At 41.0% G+C, this 21849-nt stretch overlaps 1 protein-coding gene across 4 annotated transcripts in view; it reads right to left on the bottom strand.

The window, feature by feature from the left end:
• Window positions 1-21849, bottom strand: part of ANP32E (acidic nuclear phosphoprotein 32 family member E) — a 33023-nt gene that overhangs the window by 2997 nt on the left and 8177 nt on the right. Inside the window, exons 1-6 of one of the 4 annotated variants that reach the window (XM_008514891.2) lie at window positions 10978-11545; window positions 7963-8112; window positions 7117-7239; window positions 6196-6361; window positions 4917-5095; window positions 277-331 (exon numbers count right to left, since the gene is read on the bottom strand). In XM_008514891.2, the coding sequence (XP_008513113.1) occupies window positions 277-331; window positions 4917-5095; window positions 6196-6361; window positions 7117-7239; window positions 7963-8112; window positions 10978-11031 (727 nt within the window). In that variant the 5' untranslated portion in view covers window positions 11032-11545. Of the gene's footprint in view, window positions 1-276; window positions 332-4916; window positions 5096-6195; window positions 6362-7116; window positions 7240-7962; window positions 8113-9784; window positions 10603-10977; window positions 11546-21849 lie in introns of those variants that run through there. The other 3 variants (XM_008514892.2, XM_070607158.1, XM_070607157.1) reach the window with 3 other exon arrangements.

The raw sequence follows: 21849 nt of genomic DNA, 5'->3' as shown, positions 1-21849 counted from the left end.
AGCCATGCTGTGGCAGGTATCCCACATATAAAGTAGAGGAAGATGGGCACGGATGTTAGCTGAGGGCCAGTCTTCCTCAGCAAAAAGAGGAGGATTGGCAGTAGTTAGCTCAAGGCTAATCTTCCTCAAAAAAAAAAAAGGCTTTATACCTTTTAAGGCATTCTATATGTTACCAAAATCAGAGACCAGTAATCATTTGAATTATAGACTCATTCTTTAAAGTCCATAAATAACAGCTGTCACTTTAAGAATTGTTTTATGGTTAATGTAACTCACCCTCTTCTTCTTCTTCTTCCCCTTCTTCAACATAGTCATCATCATCTTCTTCATCCTTGAAATTCAAATATTCAGTTTGAGAATAAATAAGCCATGACACAGATTTTTCACTGTTTGATAAAATACATTCCAACATGAGCAAACAAACTATGGTTATTCTGTGTTCTGACAGCCTCTGCCTAAAGTATATAGGTTCTTTTCAAAAACCCAACTAAATCTCATTTCTTTCTGAAAATAAGTTATGTTTTAGAGCAGCACTGTTCAAAAGAACTTTCTGCAACAGTGGAAGTGTTCTATATCTGTGCTGTCCAATACAGTACCCACTAGCCATATGTGGCTACTGAGCATTTGAAATGCCACACGTGCAAATGAGAAACTAAACTTTTCATTTTATTTAATTTAAATAGCCAAATGTGCCCAGTGGCTACTATAATGGACAGGGTAACTTTTTTTTTTTTAAAGATTGGCACCTGAGCTAACAAGTGTTGCCAATCTTTTTTTTTTTTTTCGCTTCTTCTCCTGAAATCCTCCTGGTACACAGTTGTATATTTTTAGTTGTGGGTCCTTCTAGTTGTGGCATGTGGGATGCCACTTCAACATGGGCTGATGAGCAGTGCCATGTCCACGCCCAGGACCCAAACCGGTGAAACCCTGGGCCATGGAAGCGGAGCACACGAATTTAACCACTTGGCCATGGGGCTGGCCCCAAACAGGGTAACTTTTGACTATTTCAAAGATAGTCTCCTATTTTATAGATTAAAGAAGGAATTACCTGAATCCTACCCCTAACACACTCATATGTGTTGAATAAGTCAATTCCTCTGGACCTCAGTTTTCCAATCAATAAAAGAAAGTATCTATCTAGAAAGATCTGTAAATTCCTTCTACGTCTAAAAATCTGTATGTCAAAATAGCAACTATCAATAAAAATCACAATAAAACTTGATCTACAACTTTCGTGGAATGAGTTGATCTGGATAGTTAAGGTTTAAACACAGCCTTGAAACATCACGACCGTTTTTTTTACTTTAGCCAATTGGGATACAAATCTCTCAAGTGCACTGCATACTCTTCTACCAGTTTATGTAAACCTAGCAAACCTTTTTGCTGAGCTATCATAGTCACCATTCTGATCGTGAGCATTCTACTAATTAGAATATGCCAATTCCCTCAGAGCCCATTAGTATCAGTAGGATGGTTTTCTCCTTTTTAAAACCCTCGCCTCTACACTGAGTTAGTGTCTCCCTAGTTTTTATGCCTGCTCTTTCGCAGTCAGTTACTATGTCAATTTTAATCTGCCATGGATTCAGAAAATAGATCAACAAGCTTATCAGAGGACTGAATATAAACAAGAAAATAGGTTTAGAATAATAACACTCCACTACAAAGAAAACGTCTTTTGTTACTTATATTTTGGCTACTCAGAGGCCTTAAAAACACTTTAACTGGCAAATGTCAAGAACTGCTGGATAGTTAGGGAAAACTTGGACAAACCACCCTTTTCACGGTATCCATAGTCCCATTTGTGTCTAGAAACACTAAACAACCTAATTTTCCAGCATTTAGCTAGAAGCTCCTGAGAAACTAAGCTGCATGACACATATCAGAAATCATTCTTACAGTCAGTTCAAACACCATAAAGCTTTCCATACCAGACCACCACGAAGCCACAAGGGGCAAAAGGAACAGATGGGACAGCAAATAGTACAAAAAAGAACCACACTAAAAATCAAGAGAACCTGCAGCCTTAAACTAAAGAAGGAAAGAAAAGAAAGGAAGAGGAAAGGGGAAGGGAAGGGGGGAGGGAAGAAGAAAGAGAGAGATGAGACATTTTAAACATCTTAAATCTGTAAGGAATGATAAATGAGGATATTTAAATATTTATAAATTTTTAAAAAACACTTGCGATACTAATCACATTTACTCCTTGGTAATTTAGAAAAGCCCAAGTCTAAAAAGCTAATTACTCCTCTGGATTTTGTTTTAAACAAAATATGATTAGATTAATTGATTTGTGTTTTTAAGCCCTCTTTTTTTTTCTTTAAAGATCATCTATTAGATCACCAGAGACTTGTTCCATAAAGACTACTGTCTTTTCTTAATTAGTAGGAAATAAAATGTTTCCTCATTTGTACTATAAATAGTACAAGGACACCACAATTTCCAATTCTTCTAAAGTCCCCATCCCCATTTTTAGTGAAATATACTACACATACATAAAATCCTTCTTTATACATATTAATTCTCACCTCTGAAGATCAGCTGAAATAGAAACAAGACACAAACAAAAAATAGCTGGTCAAATACCATTTCTGTTTCCCTCTAATTCCTTTTAAATCTCAATAGTCTCTAAGGCTTCTCCTGGCTCTTAGCTTCTAAAAACAAGACTCCCTTTTAACCATCCAAATTATCTCATAATGATTGAAAAGGCCCTTGCTACCCAGGTACTACATTGACTTAATGTTTTATGTATTATCTTAAGAGATTTTTGCGCCATACTTGACTACGTTGTTTTTAGTTAATATTTCCCAATATCCAATGGAACGATAAACATAAACATTTGCAGTTAGCTAAAGGTCATTATTTATTTATTTATTTTAAAGATTGGCACCTGAGCTAACAACTGTTGCTAATCTTTTTTTCTTTTCCTGCTTCTTCTCCCCAAATCCCCCCAGTACATAGCTGTATATTTTAGTCGTGGGTCCTTCTAGTTGTGGCATGTGGGATGCCACCTCAGTGTGGCCTGATGAGCAGTGCCATGTCTGCGCCCAGGACCCGAACCGGCAAAACCCTGGGCAGCCGAAGCAGAGCGTGCAAACTTAACCACTGATCCGTGGAGCTGGCCCCTGAAGGTCATTTTTAAATTACTTAATACTATTTAGACTTAAAGAGGAATTGCTGGCAGAGAAAATAAAAAGCCAAATGCACAATAACATGAGTATTATTTTACTAAATAAATTAGTCATAACTTAGGGGAAAAATATTCAAGCTGTACACTGATGTAAATTGAACAGGTTGCCCTTCTCTATGAATACTTAAAATATTTAAAGTTCTACTGATCGGTGGTTACCAGGAGAAAGCGGGGGTGGGGGAGGGCATTAGGGGTGAAGTGGAGTACCTACAACATGACTAATAATGATGTACAACTGTAATTTCACAAGGTTGTTAACTATCATAATCTTAAAAAAAAAAATTTAAAGTTCTATTCTTCATTATTGTATAGCTCCTAACTCACTAAGGCCCCAAACAAGTTTAAGTCCTATTTTTTCCACAGTAGTTCCATATTTACAATGGTACCAGAGGAAAATTATCATTAATCAATGATATTATCTATCTAACCAATGTAAAAGAGGAGAACAAACGAGAATACTAACGATGTCTAGTCAAATAAGAAATGTTACTTTTAATAACAAAAAGTTATTTTAAATTACAAATTATGATAACAAAACTCAATAATTTAACATTAGGAGCAAATAACTTATCTAATCTCCAAGGGGCTAAAGATCATTTCTTCAAGTCAACTGCCATCTCCCACGAGCCTACCATGTCCCTGTCACTGTACTCGATGCTGAGATACAAAGACGAATGGCTGTCCCCTTAAGGAGCTCACCATCTAGTACACAGTGGCCAAGTAAACAAGTTTTTACTAACATATCTATAGGCAACAGAAGCCTGATCCAGGTTCAAAGGTAACAGAGGAAGGGGTGATTGTCTACGAAAAATCACAGAAAGCTTCAATAATGAGGCAATACAGAGTTGAGCTTTTAAAGATAAGGGTTCAAGAGGCATGATTTGGGTGGTGGTTACACAAGTATATGCATATATAAAATTTCATGGACTTGTACATAAAATCAGTGCACTTTACATGCTTTATTGTATTAATGTTTACCTCAGAGAAAAGAAAATAAAGCTCATCAGAGGACATGGGTAGAAAGTCATTTCAAATAGAGGAAACAATGTTACACAGACAGGCAAGAAACAGCCTCATGTGACCCTTAACTCGGCGTTGAGGGAGATGAAGCTAGACAAGGAAGCAGGGGCTCCACAAGACAAGGCCTTGTAAGTCTTGGTGGCAACAGAGAAACATTAAAGGGTTTCTAGCAGGCTGGTTGCTAGGATTGCACTTGCAGGCAGACTCCTCAGGCAAGCACTGCGGAGGATACACGTAAGTGGTGACGCTGTACTCAGAGAGACCATTTAGAAAGCTACTACAAAAGCGTAAGCAAGACATAATAAGGGGAAAGGAAAGTTTTCTTGAGTGCCTACAACTTGCCAGCAAGTAGATACTTTATACAAATTATCTTGTTAAATCCCTAAAACAAACCTATGAGGCTTGTATAATCTGTTTTATAAATGCAGAAACTGAGGCTCAGAAACATCTGTAAAACTTTTCCACCATACCATGCCGCTGAGAGCAGAATGGAGTTGAAAGATACCTGGGAGATAAAATCACTAGGTGTTTATGATTATCTGGATACTGGATGAACTGGGGGGCAGTGGCAAAAAAGACAGGCAGACAGACACATGCACACCCACAAGTTACAAACAACTCTGAGATGTCTACACAACTTACTTTTTATTGTACTTAGTCCTATGCCTAAATAATCAATTTTCAGTGCATGTAAGAAGTGTCTATTCACCTGAATTTCTTCTTTCATCAAGTATGAGAGGCCCACTTCCTCTTCTCCCTCTCCCAATTCTGAGCCTGCTTCATCTTCATCCTCATCCTCATCCTCCTCTTCTTCCTCCTCCTCTTCTTCATACCCTTCAGGTGGACCAGCTTCATCTTCCTCCTCATCTTCATCATCTTCATCGCCATCTTTAAAAATATTTTAAAAGATGAGCAAATGGCTGGGCAAATGGTTCCTGCTAGTATGTCGATCCTTTTTATCCCTGCCCTAATCACTTCAAACTCTTACATCAATGGGTGGAAAATAACTCAGGGTGATTTTTTTTTTTAACATTTCCCTTTTACAAGATCCATATTTACTAATTGAGAAATATGGTTTCTAAATATTGAAATTTTTCCAACATATTTTCATTAAAACGTCATATGTACTAAAGTTTATTTTACTACATGGACATTTCAAAACCTGCTTGTCCATCATTCCACAACATTGTTTATCCATCAAATTTCTTTTTATAATGAAAAACTTTTCAACCAATAGTAAGTGTCTCATTTCTAACAACAGCTATTTTGTCATCTGATCTGTTAGTCACCTATTTATCCAAAAATGTATGTTCACTAATTCTAGAACATTTCCATTACTTCCCTCCCCCCGAAAAAACCCATATCCATCGACAGTCACTGACCATTCTCCTCTCCCTCAGCCTTGGCAACCACTAATCTACTTTCTGTCTCTATGAGCTTGCCTATTCTGGACATTTCATATAAATGGAGCCACACAATATGTGGCCTTTTGTGGCTTCTTTCACTTAATAGAATGTTTTAAAGGTTCACCCATGCTGTAGCTTGTATCAAGTACTTCATTCATTTTCATGGCTGAGTAATATTCCACTGTATGGACAGATCATTTGTTTATCCACTCATCAGTTTAGATAGACACTTGGGTTTTTTCCACTCTGTGGCTATTATGGATAATATTGTGATGAATGTTTCTTTTCTTTAAAAAGAGTACTATTTTAAAAGTTGGCACTTTTACTGGGTGGTCGTTACACAAGTTTATACAGGTAAAAAATTTCATGGAGCTTGATATTACAATAGTCATTAAATTCCCCAAAGTTATCAGAAATCTGAAAAAAGAAATACAGGACTAGGGCTGTGGGTTTTTAAATTTTTCTTATTTTACTAAACATCTTTTTTTGTTCCTACACCTAAATATCCAGGCCCAATCTAATTTGTATGGCTAGAGTAGAGGTTATAATTGTGATACATTTCTGAGTATTAAGAATGATTACCCTCATCATCCTCCTCTTCTGAGTCTGGTGCTTCATTATCCTCCTGATCAAATCCATCTAAGTATGTGATTTGCTGCAGCAGTTCAAAAATACTTTCTCTATAATCTTCCAGGTTTGTGATCTCACAGTTAAACAAGTCAAGACTTTTCAGATTTTTAAGATTTTGCTGGAAAAGTAAAAAGTTAAAACTTACATTCAAGATTTACAATATCATGTTATTTCTTTTTAATTCATGAACCAGGAAATATACACTTGAAATCAAGAGAGTGATTTTTGGATTTTCAGAATTTTCTAATGAAGGGGTATTATATAAGCACAGCCGATTCTCTTAATGAGGTCCCTGGATGCAAACTCCATGAGAGTAGGAACCTTCTTTTGTTCACTGCTGTATCTCTAGCACCTGGCTTAGTGCCTTACTTACTCTCAATATATTTTGTTAACCAAATCTGTACATAAATAGGCAACAACAATAACATGGTTAGTTTAAATCCACAGTCAAGCTTATTTTCAACAATTTCAACCTCCTCCCACGCTTTTTTAAAAATCAGGGCAACAATTTTCAGAGTTTCACTTCATCTCCTTTTTCCTCACTCATACCAGGAAACAAAGGAGCAAATAACGAAATAACTCAAAAAATAATCAAGAAGGAAGGAAAAGGAGTAGAATTTAAGAAAATACTCAAAATTTTTAAACCAGGTATTCAACTTGTGAAGTTGACAATAAAATAAATTTCTCAGTGATTTAAAAATTTATCTGAATGTTTTATTCCAAAGGAAAAGAAAGCAATAACCATTTAGATCAAAATATAAGAAATACAGAAGTTTCAAAAGAGTGAAACAGAAATTAATAAGACAAAATTCAAGCAAATCTCAGAAAACTCAACCAAAAAAAGCAGGTCCAGAGACAAATTCTTCCACTTACCAGAGCTTCTACTGTACTGAGATCTTTAATTTTGTTTCCACTCAGATTGAGGTAGGTAAGATTTGGACATTTTTCTGCCAGGACTTCCAAGCCTCCAGAAATTATATTATCACTAAGTTCCAACTATATATTCAACATGGGGAGAAAACAAATAGTGAAGGCTTGGGACAGATCAAAGATTTTTTAAATATATCAATTTGAAGACGAAAAACAATTGTCATTCTCTCTGGCTTCAAGAGACTGTCACAAGTCATTAATTTCCAAATTCCCACCTACAACTGCCAAATAATATATTAGAACCCCTATATAATGGGCTCCTAACCCAGGTTTGGTTCCAGTTGTGTAATAGCTGAATTTTATGTTTCAGAGAACAACATGTGGTAGATGTTAAATCCAAATTCATGTCATAAAGCAATTTCATTATTAAATTTAAATTTCTAGGGGCTGGCCCCGTGGCCAGGTGGTTGGGTTCCCGTGGTCTACTTCGGCGGCCCAGGGTTTTGCCAGTTCCAATCCTGGGCTCGGACATGGCACTGCTCCTCAAGCCATGCTGAGGCGGCGTCCCACATGCCACAACAAAAAGGACCCACAACTAAAAATATACAACTATGTACCGGGGGGCTTTGGGGAGAAAAAGGAAAAATAAAATCGTAAAAAAAAGAATTTAAATTTCTAAAAGAAATATCAGAGCTGATTCCAAAAATCCTACATAAACCTTTTTCTTACCTCTAGAAACTTAGAACCTTCTAATTAAAAGGCAGAAAGATTGTTTCATTTAGCCAAAAATTAGACATAATAGCCCTTGGCATAGAAATCATGATGCTTTCACACCTAATGCCAACTTACCTTTCGAAGTTTATTTAAGCTGGGCAGCCGGGCCAGTGAACTTAGCTCCACATTAGCCATACTCAGAAACTCTAGTTTTTTAAAAGCATCATTCAGACCCTCAATCTCCCCATTGACACACAGGCAATTATCAAGGACTAACTCTGTCACCTGTAAGAGAGAACGTGGATGATTCTTTAGTTTGCAATAAGAGACAATGTGAATGATTCTTTAGTTTGCAATCTATTTAGCAAAAGCCCTGGGTCCTGACACTGGAAATGTGAACATTAAAACCACCAATCTCCTTACAGAGATCCTTTTCATTCTCCTCCAAAACTGAAACACAGTCTCAAGTCATCATTATAAGTTAACATTTTAAATTTAAACTTGGACTAAGAAGTTCAATGCCTGCTTCAAACCACTGACACATAAAAAACAAAACTTCGAAAAAAGTCCCATGTGAAACTTGTTTCTGACCCTGATGAGAAGAACTCTCAACATGAGGGCATATATTCACGCAGTGAGGGGATACCCAGGCTACTGGGGAAGGACTCGAGTGAGCTGCCCTGAAACAGCAGGGAGATGAAAGGAAACTGTTTTATTCACTTTTTCAGTTTAAATCTCCTTATCTTTGGTTGACAAATGCCACCATAACTCAAAAACACCTTGTTATCCTTTACTTAGAAAGCTCCTTCTGACACCGTCCAGCCTCTTCTTGTTATTTGTCCTAATACTGAGGGCAAACAAGATCACCCAGAACAATATATCCTTGACAAAATGTTATTTCTCCCTGCCACTCTGGTAACATTTTTGTGACTTCTCCCCACTCCCGGGAGGGGGGAACTGGACCCTCTGTTAGGTCAGAGTTGTAGAACAAAACTTTCTGGTGTGGGCCTAAATGGACTTACTCTTAAGGAGGAGGCAGGAGACTGGTTCTCCATTCCCAATGCAAAAATACATTTGAGGCATTTTGAGGGCTAAAAATTAGCAACAAGGAATGCCACCTTCTCTATTTGAATATGACTTTGATACATTATTTCAGTGAGCAGAGAAGGCATCATGATCTGTTGAGAGATGAGGAAGCCAGGGCCCAGAGGTTAAGAATGACTTGCCCAGGGTCACATACTTAGTATGTGGCAGAGCTGTACCTCCACTGCAAGTCTTCTGACTCCTATCTTAGCCGAGTGGAGAAGAGAGGGCCGCTAGGTTTGGTGTCAGAAAACCAGTTCTTCCACTTGAGTAAAGAACTTCATTGCCCTGAGACTCCGTTTGCTAATTTGGATTCCAGAACAATACAATATAATCCACCTTACATGTTTGTCCGAAAGAGAAAAGTAAATAAACACGAAAAGTGCTTTGTAAACCGTAAAGAGCTATAGAAATATAAGAGACCGTTATTACACCACAGGAGAGGAAGGAGAGGCTGCGAAAAGGCAACATCCGGCACTCCCCAAAACTGGCAAAGAAATTACTACGGATACAGTAGGTGAAAGAATGGGGTTGGGGGAGGACACGAATCCACTTTTCCAACCCAAGACATAAAACAGCATTCTAAATGTGTGCTCCTGAGAGACAGCTTTTTAAGTCTGATTTTGCTAGTTTTTTCCTGAAGCCCCTAAAGCGTAGGCCCTAGAAAGCTTCAAGGTCTCTCTGGGATGACAGCAGCGACTGTTTCCTGCTCCCTGCCAATATCAGAAAAACAGAGACTTTTCTTAAAAGTACACAAAGATCTTGGGTTCCCATTCCGCACGCCGCCGCAGCCCACCAGACAGCCCCCACTCATCCCCGGTGCTGGTTTGCCCAGCACCACCTCCACCTCTGTTGAAAAAATTATATCCCTTACATTCCAAATTCTAGGGTTCTTTTCAGAGGCCGCAATTAGCACGGCTCTCGACGCCTTCCTCTGCTTCCAGAAGCGCGAGGCTCCTCGCTGGCCGTGGGCCCCGCTCTCGCGACCTGCCGCCCCGACCGACGGGAAACCCCCACGGGGCGGGGACTCCCCAGGGAAAAGGGTCGCCCGCCAGCCCGCGTCCCCCTAGCGCCCCCGCCCGGGGCGGGCAGGGCTGGGCGAGGCCGAGGAGGGGCCTTCGAAGAGGAGGCGGAAATACCTCCCGCCCGACCCCCGAAAGTTGACCGCGACCCCGCCTCACGTCGCCCCTCCCCAGCCCGTCTCTTTAACCGAGGCGGCGGCGGCGAGCGCGCATCATTTCGTCTCGCCGAACCCATCTTGAAAGAGCCGAACTACTACGGCCCGTTTGTTGAGTTTCGTGAAACCGTCTCCGGGGCTCACATTCGGAGTTGCGGCCGCCACGACACGACACGCCGAATTTCACTGCACCGCGGGGGACGAAGGAGATCATGCCTCGCGTCCCCCTCCCCACCTCTGGTCACTGCTACGAGTCCCAAAACTTAGCCCCGGCAGGAGAGCCGGCCGCTGACCCAGATTCCGCCCGGCGGCGGTCGGCGCGCGCCGCGTCCCGGGGGAGTGGGCGCCGCCGGCAGCGGGCGGTCCGCGGACTCCGCGAGCGACCCCAGCCCGCGGCCGGCGCGACGTCGTGGGATCCCAGGGGCCTCGAGGCCGGGGGCGCCTCCCCCCAAATGAAAGAGTTGGCAGCACTGCAGAAAAGTTGGACTAACTTCTCAGGCGACGACGGCTGCGGCAGGGGCGCGTGGGAGTGGGGGGTCGCGCCCACGCCGCAGGGCCCCAGGAGGAGGAACTCGGGGGGCGAAGCGGCGGCGCGGGCCCCGTCATCCCGCTTCCCACCCCCACGAGGCCAGGATGCCTGACTCGAAGAGAGGCGAAAGGGGCTAAGCCCCCATGCACACACAAAAACGCCCCTAGAAACTTAAAGCCTTCGCCATTTTAAGTAAAAGATTTTAATGCTTTAAAACTTAAAATTAAATATTTCCCCCCAACCCTAACCCCAAGTGAGGCTTAATTCTTTATCCCTCCCCACACACCCACCCGGACCCCCAGAAACCCGATCCTCCGAATACAGGGCTGATGGGGAAGGGGAGGGGGCTGAGTCATCTCACCTCCTCCGGGGCTCTGTTCCTTAACTCCAGGTTAATCCTCTTCTTCATCTCCATGTCCTCCTCCTGCTCTTCTGCTACTACTCTCCTCCCTTACCCTTTCCTGCCTTTCCCGCTACCCCAACCCTAAAATTTTTAAAAGATTTGGAAATGAATGAAAAGAAACGCAAATATAAACGCCCACCACCACCAGATAGATGTGGGGGGAAAAGAAGAGAATAGCAAATGGAGTCCAAGGAGTTGGGACTCTAACTCGGCTGCCCCCACCTCCTTGTCCACACACTCGCGCGCGCACTCACACGCGCACACACACACGCACACACATACACACACCCGCAGTTCCTTCCCCTTCAATGGCTGCTCAGAGACTGAGCCTCCATGACACGGCACCGCCAACCCCCTGGCCTACACTCCACCCACCTCCCGTGTGTATTGGTTGATTCTCCAGCATCACACGATTCCATTGGACTGCGTAAAAGTCTATCCGTTCTCAGGGCGGACCTGAACCAGAAACACTGTGTCTATTGGCTACGACCAAGCGCGCAGTTAACTCCGATAGGTCCAGGAGGGTGTTCGTCCCGGGGAAATGATTTTGAATCCCAGTAGCCCCCTCCTTTTCTTTGTGTGGTTGGCGCGCTTTCCCTAGGCGCTCGGACGATTTTGATGCCTGTTGGGTTTGTTTTTTTGTTTTTTCTGTTTTTAGTCAAACGGGAGGGAGAAAACATCCTTCTTACGTGCCCAAGTTGCGAGATTGATAATTCAGCACACGGCACGCACAGGCTCTTGGCCATTTTAAAGCGCAGATCCTGCTTTGCAGCCAACGTGCACAGCAACGTGCACCTCACATAAAAAGCATGCCTTCGTGGCACTGTCCTGCCGGGATCAGGCTTCTGTTGCAGAACCAAGCTGGGATAAAGATGTATGTTAACTTCCACCATGAAGGACTGAACGATTTTTAAAGCAGTTGGGTGAAGTATGTAGATTAGGCACCTTTAAATAAAACTACCCTGGAGGACTTGTTAGTGAGGTAATTGTTACTGTAATAAACACTAAGACTTTGGAGGAAAAACAATGCTGGCCTAATGAAAATCAAACATCAGTTTGCATAAAAACGGTACTGCGATGCCTCTCCTTTCTAATTTCCCTTTCGTTGGTTTCCGTGGAAAGCCATAGGTAAAATGCGCTTTTCAAAGTCTGTCAGTGTGAGATATAAAAGAGCGGGATAAGAATACTTTTTTAAGTTGTGCCTTGAGAGTCTAACTTTTGTTAGTTCTTGCTTAAATTCTGTCCTTTTCATTCCCTTACACCATTCTCAGGATAAATACCCAAAGAAATTCCAGATGATATGGGGAAGGAAGTGGGTGAATTAGTCCAGCCCCTCTCAGAGCTGTTTGCTATTTTTTCAGTTTCTCAGGTTAGAGACCTTAGGGTTTCGGAAGAGACCCCTCCCACCTCCTCCACCATTTCCCCCTCCCCCTACACAGAGACACACAGCTCCTCAAATAGGTTTACATTTAAAAGGTAAATATTTAGTATTTGGCATGTTAAATACTTTAAAGGAAAACAGAATAGTAATTGTCTTCCCCTTGCTAAGTGTTTCCTTTGAATTCTCAAAAAGGAAATTTTTTGAAAATGAAAACAGAAGGGGAGAGGGAGAGCTTTTGGTATAAAATGACATGGGGGGGCAATTTGGAGTTCGTTGAGTTTGTTTGTTTGTTTGTTGTTTGTTTTAATACAGACTGAAAAAACCAGGATGATATGAAAACTGAACCAAAATGGATTGAGGAACAGTTCAAGGAAGAATTAAAAAACAAGGCTAGGAAAAAAAAGGGCTAAAAAGAAACCTGAAAGCACATTTTAGCTCCAGCTTGGGAAGAAGAAGTCCTGTGTTCTGATCCCACCAGCCACGGCAGGGGCTGGAACTCTGGAATGGAATCCCAGAGAGAGCTCAAAGGGAGGAGATTCCTATTAGGAACCATCTACATACGGGTGATAGTTGAGGACATGAGGAAAAAATAAGATGTCCACAGAGAATATATCTAATAAGAACTATCAGGCAAAGGAGATCAAAACACGGTTGAGGGGGAAAAGGGGAGAGAGGGATTATCTACCAAAGTAGTCAAAGAAACTGAGGAGCGCAGAAAAGAAGGAGGCGAATTTGGAAAAAATGTAGGAAACCAAAGAGTTTCAAAGAAGAGATGATTATTGGGGTTAAAAGGCAGGGCTTTTGTATTGGAACACATTAGACAGAATGGGAGAGTATGCTGGAAATAATGACTGTGAGAAAAGGCCATGAATTCATTTTACCATTGGATAGTAGCTTCAGAAAGTACACCACAGTAAGCTTAGACAGGGATCTGCTAAAGAGGGCCTTCTCCCCATACCCACTGTCCCCACCTTCATATCACCTCTCATGTGGGTTACCTCAGTACCTTGAACCTTACCTCTTTCCAGTCTTAATCAAGAAGCCAGGGTAAATAATATGCTGGGGGAGGAAAGATTCTCCATAGGGCTGGTGCACGGAAAGAAAAGTGCCTGGGAATAGGCTGGATGAAGATTACCCGGCTAGTAGATGGGTGTATGGACCTAAATGAAGGGTGAAAAAATGAAATATAGCCAGGAGAAAAGTCAAACTCATGAACTTAGGACATGTTTTAAGCTGAAGTAATAAGGCAGGGTTTACATGGCAGAATGAAGAGTGAGGTTAAGTAATTAGGAGGGGGATGAAAGCAAAGGAGCAAGGAGTGGAATGAATGAGTGGTGGTTCAGAACACTACTTTAATCCACCAATGAGAAGTATGCATCAGGATCTTATTTAACTCAACAAGTCCTTAACGTTCAAAAACTAAACTCATCTTCTGCTGCTGAGTATCTTCTGTTGCCCCTCCAGATCGACTCTTCACCCTTCTCCACCCTGCTCTGTGACTCAAAACCCACAGAGTCCTATGACTTCCTGGGTTAGGTACGTGGGAGAGGGGTATCGGCAGGAGATCGGAAGTCTGGAGGATAATGAAGTTGGAGTATTTATTCCCCAACTTCCTCAGTGCCAGGTCATTACAAAAGGGCCCAGTCCCTCCAGTGACAGCCACAGAGCCTGTCAGGGCTGTGGTGAACACTGCGCTGCACCTCCGAGAAATTCCCTCAGGAATGAAGGACATATTCCCTCTAGTGCTGGGAGTACCGCTGGGAGATGACCTTCAGGGGTCAGCCCTTGTAGGGGATTAGCTCTGCTGAAGAAAATTGCCTTGCCCAAGGTTATCTATACCTCCTTCTGGGGGCAGCCCACATCCCATGAGTGACCACCGCAGAGGTATAAAGGCCCAGCCAGCCCTTTTGCCTGACTTAGGCAAACTCTGATGGATCATTCATCCCAGCTCCAGGGCACCCCCAGTAAGTCAGCTGAGGCCTTTGTTAGGACTGCACTGCCATTCAGTTTCTCCCACCGCTTAATCCTGCTTCCTTCTCCTCCCTTCCACAGATATTGGTCCCAATATACGTCCTGACTGCTATTTCCATCTCCCAATCTACTTCCTGGGGAACCCAAATTATGACAGTGGCCCTCTCCAAATACCTACCCTCTCAGGAGGCCCAAACTAACCTATAGGAAAAATTATATGGAGAAGCCTTGAGCCTAGATGAAGAGAGTGAGAGGTACCCACGGAGTCCCCAGCCTCTCCAGCCCCCAACTCCAGCTCCAGCCACTGTCTGATTGCAACCACATAAATCCTGAGTCAGAACCACCCAGCTGAGCCCTTCCCAAATTCCTGTCCCACAGAAACCATGAAAGATAATAAAATCGTCATTATTATTTTAAGCCTCTAAACTGGGAGTTGTTATGCAGCAATAGTAACTGGAATATCTCCCTGCTACACATTTTTCTGCTCGTCTCACTAGTGCCCTTTTGCTCTGTACAGGTGAAAGTCATTCTGCTTTTTTTGGTTTTGCTTATGCTGTTCTTCCTGAACCAAAATGATTTTACCTCCTCTGAATTCTGAGGACTTATTAAATGTTCTATTTATTCAGCATTTATCCTACACTGCCTCACAAAATCTCATATATGTTTTTTGAATTCTGGTTTGCCCATCCAGATTGGAAAATCCTAGAGAAAAACCAAGTCAGTAACTTGGCTTTCTCTGGCATCACTCACAGGACTTGGCACAGCGCTGAGCACACGGTGGGTACTCAAGACATGTTTAGTATTGATTAGGTCTCAAATAATTCTCAGGTGGTAGTTTAAATTCATACTTCCACTAGGAAATATGGAGTGTGGTTGATGCCTTCTTGGGGAACAGGTGATGGAGTATGAGTGAAAGATAACTGCAAACTTCTCTTCCTCTTAACTTGTTACCTTTTCCTTTTCCAAACTAGTTAATTTGCAGTCACAAGATAAAACTAAGCTAGTGCAATTAATGCCAGTGTATGTCCTCTAGAATTCAGACTGATTTAGAACTACCAGAAATCATTCCTACCCATGCCTCTGAGAAATCCCATCTCAGAAAACCATCCAACAAGGCCACTACTGCTCCCCTTAACACCAGCATAGATGCTCAATACTCAGAGAACACCAATAATTCTATATGCCCATTGTGCTAATATCCAGTGGGAACCTTCCAGGTCGGCACTCTTCAAGGCAGGGTAAGTTGTTATATTTGTATAGGGCCTTATATCTATCTAAAGTTTCCAAAGGAAAACAGTGAAGCCTATTGAGGTTAAGTAGTAGGGTAAATTGTCTCCAAAGATGGCCACCAACAATTTCTCCCATGTCGGTGCACACATGGCACTCCTCCCATCAGTATGTCCCCTCCCCTTGAATCTAGGCTAGCCTTGTGATTTGCTTTCACCAATAAAATGTAGTGGAAATAACACTGTGCCAGTTCCGGGTCTAGCCCTTAAGGGGCCTGGCACTTTCTGTTTGTGTTCTCCAGAGAGCCAGTTCTCAAATAAAGAAGTCCAAATACCCTGCTGGAGAGATAGGCCATGTATAGAGAGAGGCCATAGAGGATGAAAGACTATGAAGGGAGAGAGAGATCAGACATCACCTAGCTGTCGCAGCCACCCTATTGGAGGCCCCAGCCATGTGAGTGAAGCCATCTTGGATCCTCCAGCCCTTGTCAAGCTGCCCCAGCCAACACCATGTGGAGCAGAGATGAGCCATTCCACCGTGCCCTGTCCAAATTTCAGAATCTTGAGTAAATAAAGCATGGTTGTTATTTTAAACTACTCAGTTTTGAGGTGATTTGTTAGCAATGAATAACTAAACAATAGCAATAGAAGACTAAAATAAGGGTATACCAAAGGTCCTATGATCAGTAATTTGTAACGTTGAATCTCAAACCCAGTTCCTCTGATCAAAGTTCAAATCTTTTTCCAAAGGTGACCATTATAATTCTGTTTAATTCATGGATGCACAAAATGTTCTGCTTCCTAAAATATCATTCCCTACTGATGCCCAAAATGCCACAAATAGACATTCGATATTATGACCCCTGTTGAGATACAAAAACCCCAGGATAACTAATAAGTAAACTTGATTATTCTATTAAACCTTAGTTGAAGATATTTATCAGATTTTTTTTTGAGAAAAGGTTTGGATTGGCACCATGAATACTATAAAATGATTGAACTACCCTGCGTTTTCCAGGTTTTTTCCAATCCCATTCTCTCTTTAATTTGGGATCCTTTTCTCTGTAGGGATGGGCAGTAAGTGGTGAAGAGGAAAGCATGCATACTGTTACAGTAAACTTTTGATTATTGCTATGTGAATACCAAATTCTGTGGAATATTTACAAAAATTTAAAATTCTATGTTGAGATTTTCCAACTTGAGTCAACTCTTTATAAGCTAATGGAATGTAAACTAGTTTTAACATTAGTCAAAGTCAAACAAATTAAAGAGTGAGTCTTCTACAAATAAATCCAAATTGCAATATCAATTAGGAATGACTTAGAGATTTTGCCCCCTAAGAATTATTGCATTTCTACATTTCTCCAGTAGCAGAAATAACAAATACTTGCCTTAAAAGAAATTTGTAACCTTGATAACAAGGTTACTTAAAATAACTTGAAACTTCTGGTTAAATGTGAATTTAATATACATATTTACTTCCATTTCTTTTCAAACCTTACTAAAATGACTTTTTTTTTTTAAAGATTGGCACCTGAGCTGACATCTGTTGCCAATCTTCTTTTTTTCTTTCTTTTCTTCTTCTCCACAAAGCACCCCAGTACACAGTTGCGTATTCTAGTTGCAGATCCTTTTGGTTGTGCTATGTGGGACACCACCTCAGCATGGCTTGATGAGCAGTGCCATGTCTGCGCCCAGGATCTGAACTGGTGAAACCCTGGGCTGCTGAGGCAGAGCATGCGAACTTAACCACTCAGCCATGGGGCCAGCCCCCTAAAATGACTTTGAAAGAATAAGACCTGAACACAAATTTGTAACTCTGTATGATGATGGATGTTAACTAGATGTATTATGGTCGGCATTTCACAATATACACAGATATACAATCATTATGTTGTACATCTAAAACTAATATAATGTTATATGTCAATTATATCTCAATAAGAAAATCTTTAAAAGACCAAACCCAATTAGGCCTGAAACAATAAGTCTTCTAGAAGAGAATATTGGCAGCACACTCTTTGACATCAGCTTCAAAAGAATCTTTTCGGACACCATAACCCCTCACATGAGGGAAACAATAGAAAGAATAAACAAACGGGACTTCATCAGACTAAAGAGCTTCTTCAAGGCAAGGGAAAACAGGATTGAAACAAAAAAACAGCCAAGTGGGAAAACATATTCACAAGTTATTTATCCGACAAAGGGTTAATCTCTGTAATATACAAAGAACTCACAGAACTCAACAATAAAAAATCAAATAACCCAATTACAAAATGGGCAGGGGACATGAACAGACATTTCTCCAAAGAAGATATACAGATGGCCAATAGACACACGAAAAGGTGCTCATCATCACTAATCATCAGGGAAATGCAAATCAAAACTACACTAAGATATCACCTTACACCTGTTAGAATGGCAAAAATATCCAAAACCAAGAATGACAAATGTTGGAGAGGCTGTGGAGAAAAGGGAACCCTCATACACTGTTGGTGGGAATGCAAACTGGTGCAGCCACTATGGAAAACAGTATGGAGATTCCTCAAAAAGTTAAGAATAGAAATACCTTATGACCCAGCCATCCCACTACTGGGTATATATCCTAAGAACCTGAAATCAGCAATTTCAGAAGCTCCATGCACCCCTATCTTCATTGCAGCATTATTCACAATAGCCAAGTCATGGAACCAACCTAAGTGCCCAGCATCTGATGATTGGATAAAGAAGTTGTGGTATATATATACAATGGTATACTACTCAGCCATAAAAAAGGACAAAGTTGTCCCATTCGCAACAACATGGATAGACCTTGAGAGTATTATGTTGAGTGAAATAAGCCAGACAGAGAAAGATGAACTCTGTATGACTCCACTCATAGGTGGCAGTTAACATATGGACAAAGAGAACTGATCGGTGGTTGCCAGGGGAAAGGGGGGTGGGGGGAGGGCACTAGGGGTCAAGTGGTGTACCTACAACATGACTAATAATAATGTACAACTGTAATTTCACAAGGATGTTAACTTTTATAACCTTAAAAAAAAAAAAAAAAAAAAGACCAAACCCAAAAGGACAAAGAGATTGAGCAAAGAGAAGACAGCTGATGAGAGAGCTCAATGAAATTTTGGAATCTATAAAGCTGATGAACCATGTAGTTCAGAAATGCTTCTTCCTTACTTCTGACGTTTTCCTTCTTGTGAAAAGAGCTCAATCAGTGTAACTGGGCCTCTCTCAGCCCTTTCTTCATCCACCCTAAGTGGAGTGTTCCACTCTGCTCCATCCCCCTTGCTCTTGGGAGAGGGAGCCTGTTCATCAGAACACATATTCTACTGTGCTCCTCCACATTGAAGTCTGCCCCAAGCCAGGCTGCCTGATTCTAGGGTACAGTGAGCAGGCCCACTGACGCTTACACTAAGCTGCATCCTCCAATCTGGCCTGTAACAGTAATAAAGATGACACGTTTACCTTCACATTTACTTTGTGCTTTCTTTCTCAACTTGTTCAGAACCCTTGAACAAAGAAGGAATGCCAGTATTGGGATCCCCTTCAGAGATCCCAATAGACTAGAGGTAATTGTCTTAGCAGAGAGGAGAAAGTTGAAACCTAACTGCCTGCAGGAGATAGACAAACTGATTTACGTTGTAGAACCCCACAAAGATTCTGAATTTGGAAGTACTAAAAATCCTTGAAGATGAGAGTGAGGGTAGGGCTAAAACAGAAGAATCGATTGAAGGTCATATTAAAAGCAGCTAAATTCCTTCCCAACTCTGACCCACAGAAGTCAAAATAAAGTACTCTAAACTCGGAGGCACCAGGCATAACTAAGGCCAGGTTAGATGCAATGAAAACTGGCAGAAGAAGTGAAAATCTGTATTTCAAACAGTGAGAGAATTCTCCTCGACAAACCAACCCCTTTCTCTCCTCCATTCATCTTACAATTGCGTGTACCTTCCAGTAAAAAGTTAAAAGTTTCCTTTCTGGAGAAACTGACCAGCCTAAGAGACAAGTCCAGAGATACTGACAAAACGGTAGCAAATGCCCAGATACCAGTTCCATCCCCTCACCATGAGTCGACCAGTCAACAAGCTTTCATATGTGATTGCACACACCTTTTAAGTGCCTCACTCTTAAATGTGAATGGAGAGGTAATGATCACCAAATATTTTAGAAAGGCCTTTCACATAAAAGAAGAGACCAAAAATAAACAAACTGAAAAAAATGACTCAGAGTAAAAAGAGACAGGACAGGCAGCAGAAGAAAACAGTCTTTAAAAGAAAGACTAAGTTAATATCATAAAAGATAATGTATTCACGATAATAATGCTATAAAAAGAACATTCATAGAAGAGCTTATGAAAATGAAAAATATGAATGCAGATCTTAACAATTCAATAGAATAGGTGACAGATAAAGTTGAGGAAATTTCTCTGAAAGGAGAACAAAAAGCAAAGAGATGGAAAATAGAAGACAAAAGTTAAGGATATTAGATCAGTCTAGAAGATTCAACATACAATTAACAGGAGTTTCAGAGAAAGAGAACATATAAAACAAAATTATCAAAGAAATAAATATGAGAAAATGTTCCAGAGCTGAAGGATATAAGCTTTTAGAAAAATGAGTTCACTGAGTGCTCTTCCAAGAAACAAAAAAAGACCTATACCAAGATACATTATCATGAAACAATAGAACATCTAGGATAAAGGAAATATACTAAAAAGCTTCCAGAGAGAGGAGAAGCCAGTCCTTAGACCTAGAGGATGGAGGGCTCCAAGAGGAAAAGTCCTTTACAAATGTTATGACAGATTACCGTCATGTTCGAACATAGTAAGAGAGGAGTCACATTTTCAACAGCGAGTTTAGAGATGAATAAGCAACTAGAAAACTAAAGCAAAAGGAGGAAAAAAGCCATTATCAATACAAGGGAAATTAAATTGTTTAAGAGGGGCCGGCCCCCGGGGCTGAGTGGTTAAAGTTCCACGCGCTTTGCTTCAGCAGCCTGAGTTCATGGGGTTCGGATTTCAGGCGTGGACCCACTGCACTGGTCAGCCATGCTGTGAAGGCATCCCACATAGAAACTAGAGGAAGATTGGCACGGATGTTAGCTCAGGGCTAATCTTCCTCAAGTAAAAAAACAGGCAGATTAGCAATGGATGTTAGCTTAAGGTGAATCTTCCTCACCAAAAAAAAAAAAAAAAAAAAAGGTTGTAAAAGAAAGGGAATATCATAATTCACTCCTTGGCTTAGCTGTGAGTAAATATTGATGACAATTTAAATGCTGAATGCTGATTTAACTAAAATGTGATATAATAACTATATCAGGAAGATAAGGTAGAAACGTGTTGGGAAGGGAGTCTTGTGTAAAAGAGGTAAATGCTCATCTTTCATAGTTGGAAGTTTATAGATAATAATATCTAAAATCGAAAAATGAAGAAATAGCAGTGTAAACGTGTTTTTGGAAATTTGGAGTTACAGATTGGAAATTTGGAGTAATAGACTACAAAAAAGTTAAAAAGTTGCAGTGATTATCTCTAGGAAGTAGGAATTGGATGTGCAGAGACTAGAGTGTTTAATTATGACATTTATTGATCTGTTTGACTTTTTAAACTATGTACCTGTACTACTTTGATAAAAATAAAAACTAAAAAAAATATGAGGTAGCTAACAATTGACTTGTGGACCTTCTACAAATACAACAAAACATATTGAATGGGCCAGCTACCTTTAAACCAATGTCTGCTTTTCTTATTCCCTGGTAAAAGATAAGAATATAGGTATAGGGGCTGGCCCAATGGCACAGTGGTTAAGTCCGCACGTTCCACTTCAGCAGCCCGGGGTTTGCTGGTTCGGATCCTGGGTGTGGACATGGCACCACTTGGCAAGCCATGCTGTGGCAGGTGTCCCACACATAAAATAGCGAAAGGTGGGTATGGATGTTAGCTCAGGGCCAGTCTTCCTCAGCAAAAAGAGGAGGATTGGCAGCAGATGTTAGCTCAGGGCTAATCTTCCTCAAAAAAAAAAAAGAAAAAAGAATATAGGTATTTTGTTTGTTGTGTGGGAGTTTAGCATGCCAAATCAAAATTTACACAGTTACAAGATAAACAACTTACTCAATGCACAATGCCTGTCGATAGGATTTTGGTATACTCTTCTGCCATGTGTTTCAGTAAGTATGTTCCCCTGTTTCTTTATTAATACAGTTTAGATTTTTGCCAAGGCTGTGTTTTTGTTTCTACTTAACTTCAACTCAATCAAG

This window comes from Equus przewalskii, unplaced genomic scaffold (genome assembly GCF_037783145.1).
Source record: "Equus przewalskii isolate Varuska unplaced genomic scaffold, EquPr2 ChrUn-10, whole genome shotgun sequence".
NCBI classification, from domain to species: Eukaryota; Metazoa; Chordata; class Mammalia; order Perissodactyla; family Equidae; genus Equus; species Equus przewalskii.
Note: the sequence above shows the minus strand (reverse complement) of the source record. Positions and strands in the feature narration are given on the sequence as shown.